Here is a 19397-nt window from a genome sequence, read left to right as displayed (position 1 = left end):
ATTTACCCTGTAGCATAATTTTACTTTCTGTGACTACCTTCTCCATCATCCTTCTGATCCTCCCCAGCCCTGCAAAGAGGTTAGGACAGTGACAGGATCTCAGCTTAAACACCAAAGAAGAAAAGAAAGAAAACTGCGACCCAGAATGATAAGAGGTGCATCCAAGGAAAATTCAAACTAGAACTAAGTCAGGGAGCCCATCAGCCCACTCAAGAGGCGTTGCCCAGGGAACCTTAGGCCTCACTCCCACGGGAGCAACACTGGGGTGGTACCGTGGGGCCTCCAAACCTTCCTGCCTTCTGCCACAGCAACAGCAGTAACAGCTGGCACTTACTGAGCATAGCTTATGTGCCAGGCCCTGTGATAAGTCATTTACATCCACCATAAAATTAATCTGTACAGTATCCGTATAAAGTAGGCATTAATTATTATTGCGCTTATTTTAACGGGCGAGGGACTGAGGGTCAGGGAGGTGCGGGCATTTGCCCAGCATCAGACAGCCGATTTCAGGGACAGCCAGAATTGGTACTAGTTTCCAAGCCTGAGTTCATACCTTAACCTGACTGGGGAGGGTGGGACCTGATCTGGAGTTTAGGGCTTGCCACATTGTCAGGGATCAGCAAATGTGGGAGGAAAGGAGGAAAGAGGGAGATAAATAGCTCTGGGTCCCCACTGGCAAATTAGCAGCATAAGCTTTGGGGGGACATCTGCCCCTGGCAGGGGAAGTGGCTTTGCTGTCTAATTACCAGCCCCTTCAGGAGTTTCTCATGCACTTACCATCCACCAGCACCCACTGGCTTGCCAGACACAGTGGCTAGGCACCAGCATGTCACAGTGACTGGAAACCTCATGGTTTACTATCTAGTGGGGAAGTCACACAGTAACCCCGAAACTGAGCAGAAATAAGTGGTGAGAAAATGTAGTGAAAGAAAGGCTGTATTTATCATGGTAACAAATCGGGTGACACACCTAACAAGAAACGTGCAGGGCCATTTCAAGGAAACCTGAATATGCTTTGAAGGACCAGAAAACCTTCAGCAAATAGAAAAGCCTTCCTATCAGTCTTCTCTAGGTAAATTTATAATTTAAAGCAAATCCAATAAAAATATAAATAAGCTCCTTTTTTTAACACTACAAGCTTATTCTAAAGTTTATGTGAAAAAATAGACAAGACTAGCCAAGAAAACTCTGAAGAAGATCAAGAAGGCCCAGTCCTGCCAAACACTAAAACCTATTATCCAGTCTCAACAGTTAAAATACCGGCGTGTGAACAGGCACACATTCACATGGGGATTTAGTATTCAGAAATAAGGCACCTCAACCAGGGGAGGAAAGGGGACGACTCAATTAGTGATGCTGGGACAACTGGATAGCTCTGTAGAAAAAAAAAAAATTGGATTCACACCTCAAATCAATGCCAGGATAAATTTCAAAAGGATCAATGGTTTAAATGTAAAAATAAATCCATAAAATACTAAAAGAAAAGTCCCTTATAAGTAAGGAGGGGATTAGGGCTTTCAATAACTCAAAATCCAAAATCTATAAGGAAAAGACTGGTCAATTCAATCAAAAGCATCGGCGTGGGAATATCACTACAGGCAAAACCAAATGACAAATGATAACCTGGACAGGTGTAACTCATCACAGATAAGAGCTACATCCTCCTAATTTATAAGAGTTCCTAGAAATTGATATCGAAAACCTACAAGAAAAATGAGCAAAGGATGAGAACAGCAGTTCACAGGAGAGGAAATTTATTAAAAGAAGATGCTTAACCTTACTCATAATAAAGGAAATGCAAATTAAAGCTGAAACTGATATCCACATTTCACCTGTCAAACTGACAAAAATCCACAAGTTTGTTCTCCCACCCTTGTTGGTAAGGCCGTAGCAGTGGTGGAAATATATACATCAGTACAGCTCCCATGGAGGGGAATTTGGTGATATTTTCAAAGTTACAAATCCATGTACCCTTTGAACAGGCCATTTATCTCACAGATATACTTGGCACAGCATAAAATGGCATATGTACAAGCTTAATCAGAAGAGCAAAAAATAAAAAAACATCTAATTCCTTCAACAAGAACTGGCTACATGATTTCTGAAACAATCATTTTGATAAAATTCTATGCAGCTGCAGGCCAGGTGTGGTGGCACATGCTTGCAATCCCAGCACTTTGGGAGGCCGAGGCAGGTGGATCACCTGAGGTCAGAGTTTGAGACTAGTCTGATCAACATGGTGAAAACCTGTCTCTACTAAAAAAAAAAAAAAAAATTAGATGGGCGTAGTGGCAGTCGCCTGTAATCCCAGCTAGTCAGGAGGCTGAGGCAGGAGAATTGATTGAACCCGGGAGGTGGAGGCTGCAGTGAGCCAAGATCGCACCATTGTACTCCAGCCTGGGCAACAAGAGTGAAACTCCATCTCAAAAAAAATTAATAATTCTGTGCAGCTGCAAAAGGGATGAGGAAGCTCTCTCTAAATGGACTATTCTCCAAGAGATATTATTAAGTTTACAGAGCAAATGCAAAAAATGTTTCTATAGTATGCTACCTTTTGTGTGTAAAAGAGGGGATTCCGGAAAAGAAATTGGTAGCTGTGGTTGCCTGTACTGGGGGTTGAAAGAAACAGTGGATCAGGAACAAGTAGAGAGAGATGTCGTATTGTAGACATTTTAATTTATTCAATGATTTATGTTTAAAGCTTGTGAAAGTATTTCCTATTCATAAATAAAATTTTAAGATGCAAATAGGTATAAAATTATAACTTTGGCAAGTACTAGCATGAAAAGGTGCATAGTGCTCTGACAGCATGGAATGAGGACCCCAACCTTTCTCTCTGAAGAAGGTGCATTTGAGCTGGGATCCCGCAGCTCAGGAGTAGCTACCTAGGCGAAGAAGGTGGGAAAATGGTCTCAGGCCTAAGGGTGTGGCAGTCAGGCCTATGCCAGTTATGAAGCCCAGTGGCTAGAGGGAAGTCGCATATTAAGGGGACTAATGCGTGCTACTTTGTGACTGAGGAACTGCAGTCCACACCTCTAGCCCAGGGGCTAATGTAGCCCCTCCAACAGTTGGACTCACTGTGTCAGAAATCATAAACTGGCCCTCCTTCCTCAGCAATCTGGGATACCTGCATGCCACCATTTCCTCATCGTGCTATAGGATACAGGTCCCACCTATGCCCCAGTGAGGCCCTCCCCAACTTCCTGAAGCCCAGGTATTGCTAGAAGCTTATTCAGAAGAGGAGAAGAGGAAGAAAGCCGAGGGAAGCAGCTTCCTTTCCCATCTCATAGTCGCCTGGCACAGGACCCTGCCAGGTGTGGGAGGTAGTGGCAGGCAGGAGGGACAGGGGGGCAGGGAGGCAGCTTCTGTGGCCAGCAGAACAGCAGAAGCAAAGCCGAATTCAGGCCACTTGGAGGCAGCTCATCCAGCCCCAGCCCCATGGTCCTTTCTGCTCCTGCCTGGACCAACCGCAGGACTGGAGCTGACTCCCAGGTCTAAATCTGCCCTCCTGAACCTGACTTCCAAGGTTCGGACTGGAAAATTCCTTGTGGGTTTCCGCTGTGAAGGCTTTCCTAATCCCAGAGCAAAAACCCACAAGGAGTGTTCTAGTGAGAGCTCAGTCCTTTTAGGAGGTTCTGGCCATGTGGTCTGAGAGGTTCCTATTCCAGGGCTCCATCTGCCATACAGGACAGGCTACCAGGCCCAAGACTTCAACCTAAGGTCCTCAAACTTCAGAGAAGAGCAGCATTCATGGAAGAAAGGAATCTTGAATGATAGGAAAACCCGGATTATCCCAAAATAGCTGTTCCATACCTCCGCCCCCGACAGTCAGGGCTTCCTGCTCTTTGAAGCCTTAAGGCACCAGCAAGCAGACACACGGGCTCTCAGCCACCCTGCTCATCTCCTGGGATGAGGAAACGGGATGGCTTGGGCCCAGGGATCTCCAAGCTAGAAGGACACTGAGTCCACCTGTTGGACCCCAAGATGATACCACAGCCACTCTCACGAGCTCTCAACATGCCCTTTCACGAGGAGAGAGCCCACCCTTTGGGGCAGGAGTTGGGGGTGAGGGCTGCCAATAGGAGGCAGCTGCTCAAGCTCCTGGGATACCATGAGGATCCCCAAGAAAAGTCCAAGCCCACGTGGCTGGAGAAAGTCCCTTGAGGCCTGGAAGCTTTCAGGGCAAGCTGAAAATGTAGAAGTGGTTGTGCAGAAGGAAGGGCAATTCCCAATACAACGTAGCTTTTCCCCAGCCTCTTGCACTGAGAAGCCAAGAAGGGTGACTCCTTCATCCTTCAATAGGCGCTCACCACTCTCACGGGCGCGGGCCAAGGGGCAGAAGAAAATCAATGTCCAAATGGGTTGCTGTGCCCTGATATGTACCTCCACAGCCCTTGTCTGAATGGCCAGAGGCTGCTCCCTCTTCAAGGGTGCTCTAAATAGGTGAAGATACCGCAGCAAGAGCCCTGGGTACAGAAAGGCAGTGGAGAAGCCCAGAGACACTGGACCGGGAAGCAGAAGGCCTGGGTCTGAGATGATACCTGGGCCCTGCCACACCCACAGGGCTGTTGTAGCCAATAAACTGCAAGTACTGGGTAAGTGTGGGGATGAAGGGAGAAGGAAGATGCTCTGCGTCCCACTTGTCCAGGGAGAAAGCTGAGTTCCTGTGGATAGTATCCCTATCGTCAAGGCAAGGGAAGCCCCAGGCAGGCATGACAGGTGTAGCCAGGGGCACCCCCAGCATCACAAGCCCATCAAGCAGCCTCACTGGCCCTGACTTCTATGCAGGTTATCACAAACCACTCACAGACCCAGGGAGAGCCACTGAAGAGGTTAGCCAGGCTGTGAAAAGCTACTGCTGGGCTGTGAAGGCCAGAGCACTCTCTCCCACTTCCTAAAGAAGGCCCAGCTTTCCATGCCTTAACTCCCTCCGCTCTCACTTTCTAGAGGTCGGGGAAGCATAGGTGTCCTCTGAGACATCCCTGCAGCTGGTAGCCCTGACAACAAGCTGGCGCATCCAAAATCCTCTCCAGGTTTGGATCCTTAGGGACAAATGGCCACCCAAAGATGCAGCTCCCCACAAGCTCTGTATTCGCCCCCCATGGGGTCTGTGTGTGTGTGCAGTCGTGGGCCAGGTTCCCTAGCCTCCCAACACAGAGACCCTCCCTACCCTTTGAGGCTGGTGCCACAGCCTGGCCAAGCATAGGAAGTTGGGTAGGAGTTGACTGGGAACGAAGTCTTGACCAGGATGGTGCCCAGGGAGACCCAGGAAGCCCCTCTGCCTCTCAGCTGAAATGCCCTGGGGCTCGGGGAGGTGGGAACTTGGCTGATCCTCCCCTTTGGGAATCTGCCTGCCCTGTATGGGAAACCCAGTATAGGGACTGACAAACCAGATAAGATAAGTCAGGAGTTGACTGCGTTAATTAAGCATTCTCCTAGCTGCTTGTTTATAGCTCACCAATGACTCAGAAGCGAACTGAACAGATTCTGAGAAATTAAAACTAGAAGCTCATTGCCAGTTACATACCCATCAATCAGAAAAGAAGCATGGCTGGAGTTTTCCATAGGAACTATGCTTCAGAGCTCGGGCGTAAAAGCGGGACATACCTGCACATCTTGTAACCCCAACAGCCACACCTGCATCTCGAAGCCTCCACTGCCCCTGCCCTGCCCTTCCCCAGTAACCATGGGCAGTCTCAAGGGGTGGGGCCTGTGCCCTGGCAGATAGTACCAGGTCCCTAGACTTCTGTTTGCCACACACTTGAGCTAAAAATTTCCACATAAAAATCTCTTTTTTGTGGACTTGCCAGGGCCAGATGGGGAAAGAATGAGCTTGGGCAGCCTGGATGGGGCGTCAGCAGCATCCCTGGGGCTTCAGAATCTCTTCTGTAAGGACCAGGCCAAACCCAGCAGGAGCTAACATGTGAGCCAGAGCAAGGTCTTTCCTTCCAGAAGCAGGCGGCTCTCAGGCCAGGCAGACGGTACACACCAAAGAGGGGCTTTGGAACACATCCGTGACTCTTGCTCGAAAAGGCTTACCCCTCTTGTATTATGTTCCAGCAAGGCAAGATTTTGGGGAACTGAAGCTAAGATCTGACCCGTCACCTTTATCATCATAGCTGCCATTTATTTAGCACCTCCTACATGCAAAGTGCTTCCTGTATACCCTCTCATTTAAGTCTCACAACCATGAAAGATACATATGGTCATCTCCATTTTCTAGACAAGGAAAGTGAGGCTCAAAAAGGCTGGGACAATTGTCCAGAGTTACCCAGCCAGTAAGTGGCCGGGAAGGAAGTCCAGCTCTCTGCAGGCCTCAGAGGCTTGAGCTCTTTCCCTAAACTGGTCAGTGAGTGCCAAAGCCTGGAGCTGGATCCCGGAGTGGATTCTCCTTATCCCCATCCTGGCCTGTCCCACCCCTAAACCTGCCCCAGACTTGCCCCCTGAGGCCAGGCAGCCCCCATGCTTACATGGCCAAAGGGGTCCAGGTGGTTGTTTGTCAGCTTCAGCTTCTGGAAGGAGACCAGCTGCCGCATCCAGTGGGCCCCTGTGGCAGGAGAATCCGGGTGGACATACAGCCTTCCTGGCATGGCCGGCTCAGCCTTCCCTGCCACCATCCTGCCAACAGAGCAGATAAGAGCAGGCGATTACTCCAGGGGCTGGTGAGGCCAGATTCCCTGTCCCCTCTTGGAGCAAACCCCCACTGACCAGAGAAAAAAATAGCTTCTGGTCCCACCACATTGTCAAATTAGTACTTCAAGGGTAGGAGTGTGAGGGACAGAGGAGAATATGCTGAGGAGCAGAGAGCAGTTCTGAATCTCCTTTATTTTAGTGCGGTAGAAAAAAAAAAGGGAGGTTACAGGGAAATGGGATCATTTAATTGAAGGACTGGGGCTAATCACAAAGATATTGTGGGGAGATTTAGGCACTTCTATGTATATTTACACTTATGATTTAATTTTTTTTTTCTTTTTAAGAGATAGGTTCTCCCTCTGTCACTCATGCTAGTGGCATGATCATAGCTCCCTGCAGCCTCCAATTCCTGGGCTCAAGCAATCCTTCTGCCTCAGCCTCCCAGGTAGCTGTGACTACAGGCAGGTACCTCCATGCCCAGTTAACTTTTTACATTTTTTTGTAGAGACAAGGATCTTACTATATTACTCAGGCTGGTCTCAAACTCCTGACCTTCAAGTCATCCTCCTGCCTCTGCCTCCAGAGTAGCTGGGATTACAGACATGAGCCACTACACCTGGTATGATTATGATTGTCACATGTTATAAATTATATTATTTAGAGGGAGCTTCTCAGAGGACCTAGACAACTCTCAAATGGCTTGTCCCCAAAACAATGGTAAGAAATTCATTGGTAGCTCTCCCCGCAGCCAGAGCCTGCTCTGAGTTCTAGCCCGGAGAGGGAGAAGAAACAGAAACATGGCCCTTGCCAGGACGTGGCCACCAATCCTGCCTCCTCGGCCCAATCGCCCCAGCTCTGTGGCTCACTTGCCACGGAGCCCAGTGTCCTGGCTGGCTCCTCGCTCCTGGAGCGCTGTTCCGAGCTCCCAGGCAGTCAGGGACTAAGGAGTTGGCCTCACGAAAGGTAGCCCAGCCTTTATTTACCTGGCCCCTTTTGGTTTTGTCCCTTTACCTCTCTATGTCTCCCAGCCCCTTGCCAAAGGGTCCTATCTACCAACCCCCTGGTGGAGCCTCACTTCGTCCGGATGGCTGGAGAGGCCTGAAGCCAAGGAGAACATGGAGAAACAGGAGAGTGCCCCCACACAGCAGGTAATGGCCTTGCTCTTAAAGTCCCCAAGAGAACCGCTCCCATCTTCCCCACAGTGAAGCACTGACAGAGTCTAAATCTGGCCAGTGTTAATGATTTGTCTGTCACCTGACAGCATAGTCACCAAGTCCTGACTATCCATGGCCATAAGGAGAGTACAGACCCTTGCAATCCACCAAACTCCCACACATGCAGCTGGTTTTCAGCCCAACCCCAGCCCCACCTGAAGCAGGGTTGCAGACATTCGCTGACCACCTCAGCCTCTGCACAGCCAGTTCCAGGCAGTGGACTCCAGCCTGCAGACCCGGGCAGCCACTCAGGTAGCTAAGAAATCCCCCAGACAAAACACTAGGTGGGGGCGTGGCAAGTGGGCAGTTGAGGGAAGGTGGGTGATGCGGTCAGGGTCCACTTACCATTTGTTGTCACAGAACTTGTAGCGATGGTCATCGGCAGGGACGATGTCAATCAGCAGGATGTACTTGGTCTTGGGGTTCATGCCTGTGACTTTTACCTTGTAGCTGGGGAACATCCTCCTGGGGGAGCCGAGGGGTGAGGCGGAGCGTGTGGACAGAGCACCAGGAGAGATGGAACAGAGTGAGCAAGGGGGGGGGGGGGGAGGGGGCGGGGCAGAAGGCCGCTAACAGGTGCTGCCCTTTTGGCCAGCAATCCTGGCATTGGTCACAGCTGTGTGACCTGCACAACTCGCTTCCCCCTCTGCCCGCGCTGCACAGGGAAAACATGGCACTGGCTGCTGTCTCTGAGCCTCTGCAGCCATCAGTCTGTGTCTAGGAGGAGAGTTTACACCATTTCCCAAATTCACTTATCCCCTCCCCCATAATCCCCTAAGACTTGGGGCTAGTGCTTGCAAGCAGCTGAAGCACAGAGACCCCAGTCAGGATTGTGGGAGCAGATTCTGACACCAACCTTGCTGCCTTAATTTCCCTCCTGTCCTTTGCCAGCCCCCACACAACTGAAGTTCTGGGGTGCAGTTATAGGGGGCCGGAAACCCCCGTCAGCTGCTTCCATAAATAATGAGCTGCCTCCTCTGGGTCATGCCTCTGTGGAAACCCTTAAGCCTAAAACCAGCTTGCAGGAAGACAGGAGATTGCTGTCCAAAACCCTGCTAGGTTTGAGTTCTTCCAGTGTGTCTATCAGGGGTATTTCTCCCTGTGAACACCTCACCTGGACCTGTGCACCCTGAGTATCAGGGGAAAGTCGGTCCAGGAGCCTCATGGATAAGAGAGGGCATGGATTCTGAAACCACCTGCCATGGGCACGGCCTGGACCCCACTGACAAGCCTTAGGCAACTTGCTTGAACCTCTCTGTGCCTTGGTTTCCTTATCTCTAAAATGAGGATAACATTACCACCTATCTCATAGATTGCTGCGTGAATTACCAGGGACCCCTGCTGCATTCCACCCTCAGCAAAGTAAATGGAGAAGTGGTATGACCTACTGCTGCGAAAATGGATTCACCAAAACCCAGAAAGTTTGTCATTTCCTGCAGCCCATGCTGAGGCTGTCCAGGGCCCTGAGGTTCAGGGCACATTCTAGAGGGGGCTTCTGCACACCCCTCAGCACCTATGCACACACAACAGCACAACGCATACACACACGCTCTGGACACAGCTCCCTCCCCTAGTCACTAAGTCCCTGACTTCACCAGAGGGAAGAACGGAACTTCCTCACAATCCTCCTCAGACTCCATCCCCCACCCCAGCTGATCTTCCACAAAGGTGTCCCCCAAGAGAAACAGGATCCAAACCTAGCTGAAGACACAGTGAAGACACTAAGCCCCACTGAGCTGTGCCACTGCCCGGCTGGTCCACTCTGGGACAACCATCAGGTGGTTCTCTGCCTCTCACTAACCCAAGACAGTACGGGACCCTGGAGAAGCTGTCCGAGATGCCACAAACAGCTGATCAGAGGCCCCTATTTTGTCACCAGGGGCACCAGCTTACCTGGACAGGACGGGGCTTCCAGAAAGGATCAAGACCTCTATAAGCTGGCAGGCCCTAAGCCCAGGCCAGGACCCCGACCGAGGTGGAGGGTTCACTTCCTTGCCAAGCCACGCCCCACCCAGCCCCGCCTGTGCCCCTCTGTTGCTGGAGGAGAGGCCTGTTCCAGCACCGCAGGGCCGGGACGGGGGGATGTGGGGTGTGTGTGCCCAGGCGCATGTGAGCGGTGTGCAAGTGCGCATGTGTGGATGTGTGCGTGCCTGGAGGGAGGAGGGAAGTTCTAGCTGCAAGTCTAGGGACTTATAAACCTTGTGGAAGAATTTGTCTCAGATGTCAATTGAAAGCATTTTCAAATGTCCACCCGGCCCCCTCTCCAGGAATGGGGGAAGTGAGGGGCTCAGGAACCCAACCCTGCCTCCTGCTTACCAGCCCTCCTATGGGGCCTGGGGGCACAGCTGGAGCTTGCACCACCCTTTCCCGGCCCTGCCTTTCTCCTGGTGGGCCAACAGCTGAAGCAGGGAGGGCAGCAGCTGCCTCGCCTCCCCCTTTCCTGGGGTAAGGCCAAGAATCCTGCCCCCTCCAGGCCACCATTTTGTAATTGCCACAGAAACAGCCACAAAATGGGGCAGCCCTGGCCATACTTGGGCTGGCCTGGCACCGGGGGCCTGCACTCAGCTTGTTTCCTGTCATCATTCCAGGTGGCAACAGCACAGGGCAGCCATGGCTTCCCTCCAGGGCCAGTGTCCACACAGGGGGCCAGGAGCGAAGGGCTCACTGCCACTTTGGCAAGTGTCATAGCCCAGGCTGAGAGGAGGCTAAGGGGCCCTGGCCTTCCCCTCTCCTTCTCCCTGCTGGGCTTCATTTCCACAGCCCAGGAGGCCAGGCTGACACTGACTAAGTGCTTTCTGGAAGGCCTTTGAGGATCCTGTTCTCTGCAGCCCCAGCTGGTGTCTTGGGACCTGGCCCCTCCGGGAAGCTGATCATAGGCCAGATTCCTGACTGATAAGGAGATGTGGGCATCGGCACAGGGAAGGGGAGTACCTCCCAGCCTCACCTCCCCGGCCCACCAATTCCCCTCTACCTAAGGCAGCAGCGCTCAGAAGCGGAGGGACAGGGAAGTAGGATGTCTGGTCTGAATGGGGAGTTCAAAAGCCTTCTGCTGGGGCCTGAACTGCCTCAGAGAGTTCCATTGCCTTCAATGCAACAGATGTCTAGGTCTTGGCAGGGTCCAGTTGGGGGACTGCTTCTGAGCCATGCAGAACCCACTCTGGGGTGGGGTGGGGGGCCCTAAGCACTATCGTTTCCCTGCCTAGGTGGCTCCAGAAGGAGGAAGGGTCCACCCAGGGTTGGGGAAGGGCTGCCTGTGAAAGTGAGGTCCCCTCTGTCCCCTCCATTGGCTTCCTGCCCAGGTCGAGGGGAGAATTCAAGGCCCCTTGGGCATCTGCCCTTGGGTTCTTGAAGGGACTAAAGTTGGTGCCTAGACGCCTGACTTGGGGGTGTTCCCCAGCGTGGCATGCCTCAGGCGACAGAGGCCAGGCTGGGTTTGGGAGCTGTGACTTCCTATGAGCTTTGCCTCTCTAATGAAAGGTTTGAAATGATGGAGTGAGATGTAAATTGTTTCTGTGATTTATGACATAGAATGTACCTGAAAACCAACACCCTACGGTGGAAAGCAACGCCTCCCTGTTTGCGTGTTGGGGTGGGGGAGGTGACCAAGAAGGAAGACACTGCGGGTGCCGCCTGTGTCCACGCAGGCCCTGCCACCAGCGCTGGCGGTGAAGCCCGCCTGTCCCAGGCACTCTGCGCTCTACCTCTGAGTCCGCCCCAGCGAGCCCCCTCCTTGAGCGCTCCCCCGCTCCCCTCCCTGCACGCTCTCCCAACGCTCCCTACCCTCTCCTTGCTCCCACCCCGTCCTCCTGTCCCTCCCTCTTCCCAGCCCCTCGGCACGCTTTCCACGTGCCCCGCACCTTCTCTCCGCGCCCCAAGCGCCCCCTCCATGCTACCCCAGTTCCCCGCGACCCGTCGGGCTCCCGCGCCCCCAGACAGATGGGGGCTCCCCCCGGCACACGCGGAAACGGCTCCGCCAGGGGAATAAACAAGCCGCCTGCTCGCCGGCCCGGGAGCAGATGAAAGCCCGGGGCTTCTCCTCTGATCATGAAACAGGCTCTGAAAGGGTGCGGGGCTGGAGTCTTTATCTATTCATACTCGGAAATGGCTTTAGAATGAACTGCTAAGATAAGCTTCCTCGGACGTTTCTTGGTGTTGGAGGCGCGCGGGGAGCGGGGCGCGGGGCAAGGGTTTGGGGCTTTTTTTATTCTGGCAACAAACTCGTAACTGCGAACTCACTGCTGAGGGAACACGCAAGTTCTAGCTGCGCTCCCAGAGCCGCGGGAGCTCCCTGGCCAAAGCGGTGGCCACATTCAAGGCGCTTACTGTCAGCCCCTTTCCTGGGGAAAGGGACAGAGACTAGGGGATACCGCTAGATTCTCTCCACCTGGAGGGTCCTCCAAGCCCCAACCCCACTGCAGCCCCGACTTTCTCGGAGGTCCCTGGGGACCCTCCCTTAATGTAGGGGAACACCAGCCAGAAGGGGTCAGAAGTCTAGAGAGCGGTTTCAAAGGTGGGGATGGCTCTGACTGGGTAGGCACACAAGAAGGATTCTGGGGCGGTGGTGGTTATGATCTATTTCTTTATCTGGATGAAGGTTACACGAGTGTGTTTATTTTGTGCAAGTCTGTAAAGCTGCACCCTTAAGACGTGTGGACTCTTCTGTAGGAATGTTCCACTTCAATACATTTAGGTTAAAAATTATATATGTGTGTACACATACACAGGCGCCTTGGAGCTCAGAGTCTGAAAAGAACCCTACAGCAGTAAAATGGCAGGGGTCCCCTGAAAACCCTTTGTTTCTCCAACCCTGATGTCGGTGGGGGCTTTTCAGGAGGAATCCTGGGTGTGCGGAGAAGAGGCCAGGGCCCAGCATCCAAGGCTGGGGTTAGGAGTGGGGCTGCTGGTGCCACCTACACTGAGACCAAGCCTTTTGTAGCCAAGTGAGTTCTGATTTTGTAGCTAATAAATCGATTTCCACGTTTCACACACATACACAGAGGCATACACACACGGTTTTCTAATTCACCCAAAGCATATTTAAGAAATCTTTTCCCTGAGGGAGGGGCAGGGGTGAGAGTGTGTGGAATGGATGTTGTTTTGGAAGATCAGTTGCTTCTCTTAGATTTTTTTAAAGGCACTTCCTTCTGATAGACTTTTGCTTTCAGAAAATACTTTAAAAAGAGATCAAAGCACTCTCTCCCCAACCCACTTTCCCAGTGTCTTCAACCCTTACTTCTCTTATCATCCACGCCACTGGGCTCTGACGCTCTGTATACAGAGTGAGGGCAATTGGCTTTGAAGCCCCGGATTAAGCCGGGCCAAATCCTTGCCTCAGAATAACAAACAATACAGGTTCAACAGGAGTTCTCATCGGTAGTTCATTTTTCAAACGCAAATTCACTGTCACTAACACAAGCAACATTGAACTCAACAGGCTATGAAGGCTGATAGTGGAGATTTATCTGGTGGCAAAACCATGACCTAGGAGTAGGGCAGTGAGACAGTTAGGCAATTTTCATTTTGGGGAGGTTTATATTTAAATTTTTTTGTGGAGCTCACTTTTATCTATGTTTGGGAGAAAATGCAGTTTCTCACATGTATCAAGCTTGGCAGGGATGTGGGGAGGCCAAGAGAGGGATCTGCTGTCTGCAGCTATCAGCACGAACCCTCAGGCACAGAGACCCAAGAGGCTGAGATGGGCTGCGGAGGGCTGTGGCCCCCATTTCACACCTGACATGGAGGTTGCTGGGTATTCAGAAACTGGTGGCTCCCACTGTGGTTGGCATTTTATCCACCGGGCCAAATTGTTTGGCAGTTCACAGTCACTATCCAGTGAAAGGGATTCTTCTCTCTGTTGACCTTCAAGACTCTCAAGGACCCAAAGGGCTAAGGTAGGAAGGAAACTTGTGATCCGAGAACTCAACCTGGCTTGAGAACATTCTGGCTCGCCTTCTCCAGGGCCTGCTTCTGCCCAGCCAGATGGCAGTTAGTGTCCCTAATCAGCCAAGGTCTCTAGGGCAGAGCCACAATCCACACTGAATAGGACCCCATAAGAAAGCAATCAAGGGAACTTATCAAAGTAGGGGTTGTGTTCTGGGGGTGGGGTGTCTCATCTGTTTTCCTGTGTGGACCTGGTAACTACCTAACTTCCCTTCTCTGGGGCTTGGTTTATGTTCTCTTGGTTCTCCTCCAGCTCTAGCCATCTAGGAAGCTATGATTCCAGGTTTAGCAGCAAGGCCCGGACTGACAAATGGAAGTGTACCAAGAAGGGTTCCAGTAGAGGCACACAGTATTTGGGGAGCAGGGAGAGGCGCTGGACAGGATGTTGAAGAACCACAGCCTGAGTAAAGTAGATCAGAGCAATACAGTGGTTGCTGAAGGAGGGGGGCAGCTATGAAGGAGGAAATGGGGTCTGTGAGGGGTGAGGGGTTGGAGGCATGAGACTAGTGATTTTCTTAAGAACCAGACCCGGTGCAAGGATAACTTTCTGCCAGAGAAGTGAAAGGCTGTGATGGATCCATAATTGGCCAACATCATCACAGCCATTTAAAAAATATTATCATAATTCCCTAAGGTCCATCTCTAAGCCTCAACTAGGATCAAGCACAAACATCTGCCTGAAGCTGGCCACCTATGGAAGTGTGTGTATAAGTGTATGTGTTGGGAGAGGGAGGAGGAGGACCCATGCAGATGCAGGAAACACCACTGAGGAAAACAAACAAAAAAAATGACTTTTGTTTAAAATGCCAGAGGCCAGACATGCCCAGAGAACATGCTGGCCAGTTATTTTCAAGAGACAAGGTTATTTCTGCTGCCTAAAAATGGAAGTTCTGAAACTTTCTCTTTCTTACCTTCTTTCCACACCAGCAGGCACAAGAAATAGCCTCATTCCCCTTCGCACTTGATCAAGTGGATTATCCATTTACCAACCATCATCCACGTGATTCCCTGGTTTGCGTTTCACAGTGATAGAAAAGGAAGGGACAGCAGATAGGTCTACGGTCACTATTTCCCTGACACCGCTGAGCTACAAGGAGACTGTGACTTGCCCAAGTGCACTCAGCCAGAAAGAGGCAGGGCCTGTGACACCTGGCTTCCACTGTCCTCAGTGCCTGCTCCATGTGGCACCCTCTGCCAGCCCCTTCATGCGTTTTCCTTCCCTATCTCCATCCCCAAAATACAGCAAGCTCAAGCCCTAAAATAAACCTACTTTCTCTCCTGATAGAGGCCCTGAGTGGTGATGCCACCTCCCTGGCTAAGACCTGAGGGTGGCCAAGTGCCCAGACCTCCACCCTCAACAAAATAAAGGAAACTTTATGAGGCCTGCCAGTGAGCAGAGACAGGAAGGACCACAGCACCCCATACACTGCACACAGCAAAGCAGCCGGCTTTTTGTTTCCTTCGAATAGTCTATCGTTCACTAAGTGGTTCAGCAGAGCTGAGTTCTCTAAAAAGTAGAAGAAAATACTGAGTGGGATGCCAGACACTTCTCTAATTGTTGCTAATATTATTCGCTAGCACTTCTTGTGTGCTTGGATGTGACAGGAACTCGGTGCTTTACATACAATGTATGAGGCAAGACCTGTTCTTTTACAGATGGAGTGGGGAGGGAGCACAGACCCTTGAGTACCTTGTCGAGGTTGCACAGATGAAAGTAGCTGAGCTGGAACTGGATCCCTCACCCACCATGGTCTGACTCCAAATTCCTGGCACTTGAGGCTTCATCATCTTATTCCTTCAAATCCCAATTATGAGACACATCCAGGCAAAGGGACATTTTCACACCTAATCTGTCCTCAGGGACCAAAATCAAGTGTGTGTGTATGTGGAGGGGATAGAGTGGGTGGGGAGGGAGTTCCTGAACCTGAACTTGCCAGCGTCTCTGTCTACAGCAATCCGCCTTCACCTGATAACCGTTCTCCTCCACTCTCCTGCCCCCACCCCCACCCCACCAGCCCCAGCGAATCTCTCACTCACCCCACCCCCCTGTGAGTCTTCCTCCTCTCATCCTCTCCTCCCTGTTCGCTCCCACAGACACCAGCGCATTTTAAAGATGTTTCCACTTTATAAATCATCCTTTTCTGGCAGCCACCGAGAGCCGCTCCCCCAACAACACACACGGAGCCCAACGTAGTGCTTTCCCGTTGGCCAGAGATGGGGATGGAAACAGAAGAGCGGCGCCCCGGGATGAAAAATTTGGGGTTCGAGTCACTCACGAAAATGTATGAAAACTGAACAGCATAGTCTACTTCCGTCTCCCCATCTGCTGAGAGGCATCTCTGGGTCCCCAATCAATGCATTCCTGAGAAACCTCCTCAGGTCCTCAAAGACAGGAGGGCAAAGCAGCCCCCCAGGGGGCCAAAAGTGCTGGAGCTGGGACTTTGGGCGTCGCGATCCCTGTTTGGATTCATTTGCATAGCGCTGCCCCCTCCCCTCGGTCTTTCCCGCAAGCCCCGCGCGGCTGCGGTGGCCCCTGCGGGCTTTGGCGGCCCAGTCCCAAGCTGCGAAGGGAGGTGGCACTGAGGCCCGAGGAGGCAGAGAGGACTCCCACAGGCCACCAGGCCGGGGCCGAGAGGACTTCTAAGGGACCCCCCCTGGCCCCCATTGCTCCCCACCGCCATCCCCAGAAGTAAGTCTCCCAGCGCTGACCTGCCAGCCTTAGTGATGATCATCTCGGTGCCCGCCTCGTGGAACTTCTTCCAGAGCTCCTTCTCATGCAGCCCCACCTTGATGTTCTCGATGGGCTGGGGATGGGAGGGAGAGAAACTTGTGTCTGCCTGGCCCAGGGCTCCACGCGGAGCCTGAGGAAAGAAGAACCAGACCCGAAGAGCTGTGCGGAACCCTGCCCGCCCGGAGCCCACGGCTCCAGATTTCGTTTCACAGAACGATTTTGAACTATTCGTGAATATAAAAGAATTAATCGGTGGCTAAAACTTCCTCCTTTGAAGCTGCACCTACGGAGGAACCCGCAGAGGACACACATAGTGCAGCGCAGGTTACACGATACTCCTGCTCACTCATGAACACTTCCGTGGGGGGCCATCGCCACAGGCTCCCGGGGCAGACACAGACAGGGAGAGGCGCACGCACCCTCGGCCAGGCGCGCGCCTGCAGGTAGTGCACACAGGTCCCCAGGCGGCATCCCGTGCGCTGTGATCGTCCGATTATCACTGTGAAGCCCTGGGCGACGTCCCAGAGGCCTTGGAGCCCCGCAGCGGCTCCCGTGCGCACCGGCGGGGTGGCCTCCTGCTCCCCCCGTCGTTCGGTTCCAGGCCCTCTACGGGTTGTTGGAGTTGGACACTTGGTCCAGACTCGCTCAGATGCTCCCGGGGTCTCCCTCTCTCTTACCGCCCTCTTCTCTATCTCTAGCTCTAGCTCTTGCTTGTCCCAGAGTAGCGCCGAGGGCTCAAAGTGGAGAAGGACCCAGAAGGCAGAGAAAGCGAGCCCTGTCCAGTGGAGAACGAACGGGCAGACCGTCCTGAATGCAGCCAGGTCCTCCTGAAAGCGAGTCCTGCCGACAATCGGACGGAAAGACGGACACAGGCGGCCCCGCAGGCAGGCCGACGCCCGACTTCTACCCGACGGCTGGCGCAGCCCTACCTGCTCCGCGGCGGCGGCGGCGGCGGCGGCGTCGGCCCCGGGTCCCGGGGGGCTGCCTAGCACGGCTCCGCTGAGGCCCGGCGCTGCCAGCGCGGGCTCGGGGGCGTTGGCTGCGCTGGCCTCGCCGAGCGCTGGGCCCGGGGCCCGGAAGGCCTCCTCGCTCTCGGACAGGCCCTTATCCTGCAGCATCTCCTGCGGGCACAGCACACAACGAGTCACTCGCCCAGGTCCACACTTGCCAGAGGCCCCCTGGCCCTCTCCAGCCGATTCCGGGACTTCGTGCGGGGCGCGGAGGCAGCCCTGGAGCACGTGGACCCCGCCCCCTCCTGAGCTGGAGGAGGGAGCCCTCAAGGAAGGCAGGTCCCTCGCCTCCTCCCTTCAGGCTGTGGACCTGGGGGGGTCTGCGGCAGTTCAATGTCTGCCTGCCCCTGGGTGTGGGGTTCTGTGATGAGTAGGTCTAGGAGAGGCACCGCCCTCTCGGCATTGCCACAGCTGCACCCCGAGTCCCTCCCTCCTACTGGGCTCCGGAGCCTGAGGCCTGCGTCTTCTCGGCTGTTCCCCAATAACTGGGGTCCAGGCCTCTCTGTGGGCCCAGGACAGCCAGGACACTTCCTGGCCATGCAGGAAAGGAGAGCCAGGCTGGAGGGCAGGGCCCAGGCTCCTGCAGCTCCACATCTGTGTGCAGAGAGGGCCTCAGAACCCCAGGCCCAGCTCACCCATCTGCCCTCATCCAATCCCTCAGACAGCACTGAGGTAGAGACTTCCCGAACCGAAGGCTTTCACTCCAACACACTCCCCGTCCACACACATCCTTTTCCCGTTCTGGCACAGACATCCTCACACCCAAACACAGCCCCTCACACGGCAACCCACTAGCCTGCGCAGCCACACTCTCCTGGGTGACTGATCCAGGCTCTGCCCTCAGCCCAAGCCTCCCCTGCCTGGTGCTCGAGTTCGAACCTACAGGCTCACTCAGGCACACTTTAGCGCCACAGGGCTCTGCTTTGGGCCTAAAGACCCACACCCTTCCCAGCGAAGGACCAGGCCAGTAGGCTGGGCCCATTCACAGGAACCGCTTAGCCCTGCCTGACACAGCTACATTTTTTCGGGTGTCTTGGCTGATTCCCTCGCCTACTCAGGTGCCTGCTCCCTGCCCGAAGCAGGTCCTGGGGCGTCGGGATGAGAGCACAGCCTGAGAGGCCAGCCTGCCCGCATCCCTTAAGGGTGTGCCCTGCTTGCTCCGCTTCCCCTTTCCACCTCCCTGCTCTTCCCCATCCTGCTGGACCTGGGCGCTCCAGCGGGGCTTTCTATAGGTCTGACGGCCCCTCTTGAGGCGGAATGCCCCGCCTTTCTCTTCCTACCTTCTTCCCGCTCTCCCCGGGCCCTCCCGGAGCATCCCCGGGCTCAGGCCTCTCGCCCATCCTGTTCAGAGGCCTCCTCATCCCGGGCTTAGACTTCGACTCCCAGGGCCTCGCAAAGTAAACAAGCCAAGTGCAACCCAGGAGATAAAAAGGGGCCGGGGCCAGTCTGGGTTGGGAAAAACCCATAAAGATAAGGCTGACAGGCGGACCGGTCTTTGGCCACAGCCCGCAGGGAGGCTCGCTGGACATGGCCAGCGCCAGCACCCGCCTCGGGCCATGTGCGAACGCAGGGCCGAGCCTCGGAAACCTAGGAGTCCCCACACAGGGGACCGCTCCCCCAGTAGGGTAGCTGCCCGCTCCGGCCAGCGCGCTGGGTCCAACTATGTCTAGGGCCCCGGCGGGATCGGCTCCAGCGACCAAGCGATCGGCTGGTCCCAGATGTGGCGGCCTGCAGGGTCGCAAGGAGGGGCTGTCTCGCGCTTGGCCCGCATGGCCATGGGGTCCTCTGCTGGGCTCTCGTCACACCCGGAGCCGTGCAGCGGAGCCCTGCGGCTCGCGCCCTGCGCTCTCAGTCCTACGCGCTCAGTCC

At 53.8% G+C, this 19397-nt stretch overlaps 1 protein-coding gene across 2 annotated transcripts in view; it reads right to left on the bottom strand.

The window, feature by feature from the left end:
* The window catches only part of TBX4 (T-box transcription factor 4), a 32676-nt gene that overhangs the window by 10962 nt on the left and 2317 nt on the right, over positions 1 to 19397 (bottom strand). The window contains exons 2-5 of one of the 2 annotated variants that reach the window (XM_003278470.2): positions 17448 to 17639; positions 16497 to 16591; positions 8193 to 8312; positions 6471 to 6618 (exon numbers count right to left, since the gene is read on the bottom strand). In XM_003278470.2, coding sequence (XP_003278518.1) covers positions 6471 to 6618; positions 8193 to 8312; positions 16497 to 16591; positions 17448 to 17636 — 552 coding nt within the window. In that variant the 5' untranslated portion in view covers positions 17637 to 17639. Of the gene's footprint in view, positions 1 to 6470; positions 6619 to 8192; positions 8313 to 16496; positions 16592 to 17447; positions 17676 to 19397 lie in introns of those variants that run through there. The other variant, XM_003278471.4, reaches the window with a different exon arrangement.

Source organism: Nomascus leucogenys, chromosome 14, assembly GCF_006542625.1.
Source record: "Nomascus leucogenys isolate Asia chromosome 14, Asia_NLE_v1, whole genome shotgun sequence".
Taxonomy (NCBI): Eukaryota; Metazoa; Chordata; class Mammalia; order Primates; family Hylobatidae; genus Nomascus; species Nomascus leucogenys.
The sequence above is the reverse complement of the archived record's forward strand: the minus strand, read 5'-3'. Positions and strand labels throughout refer to the sequence as shown.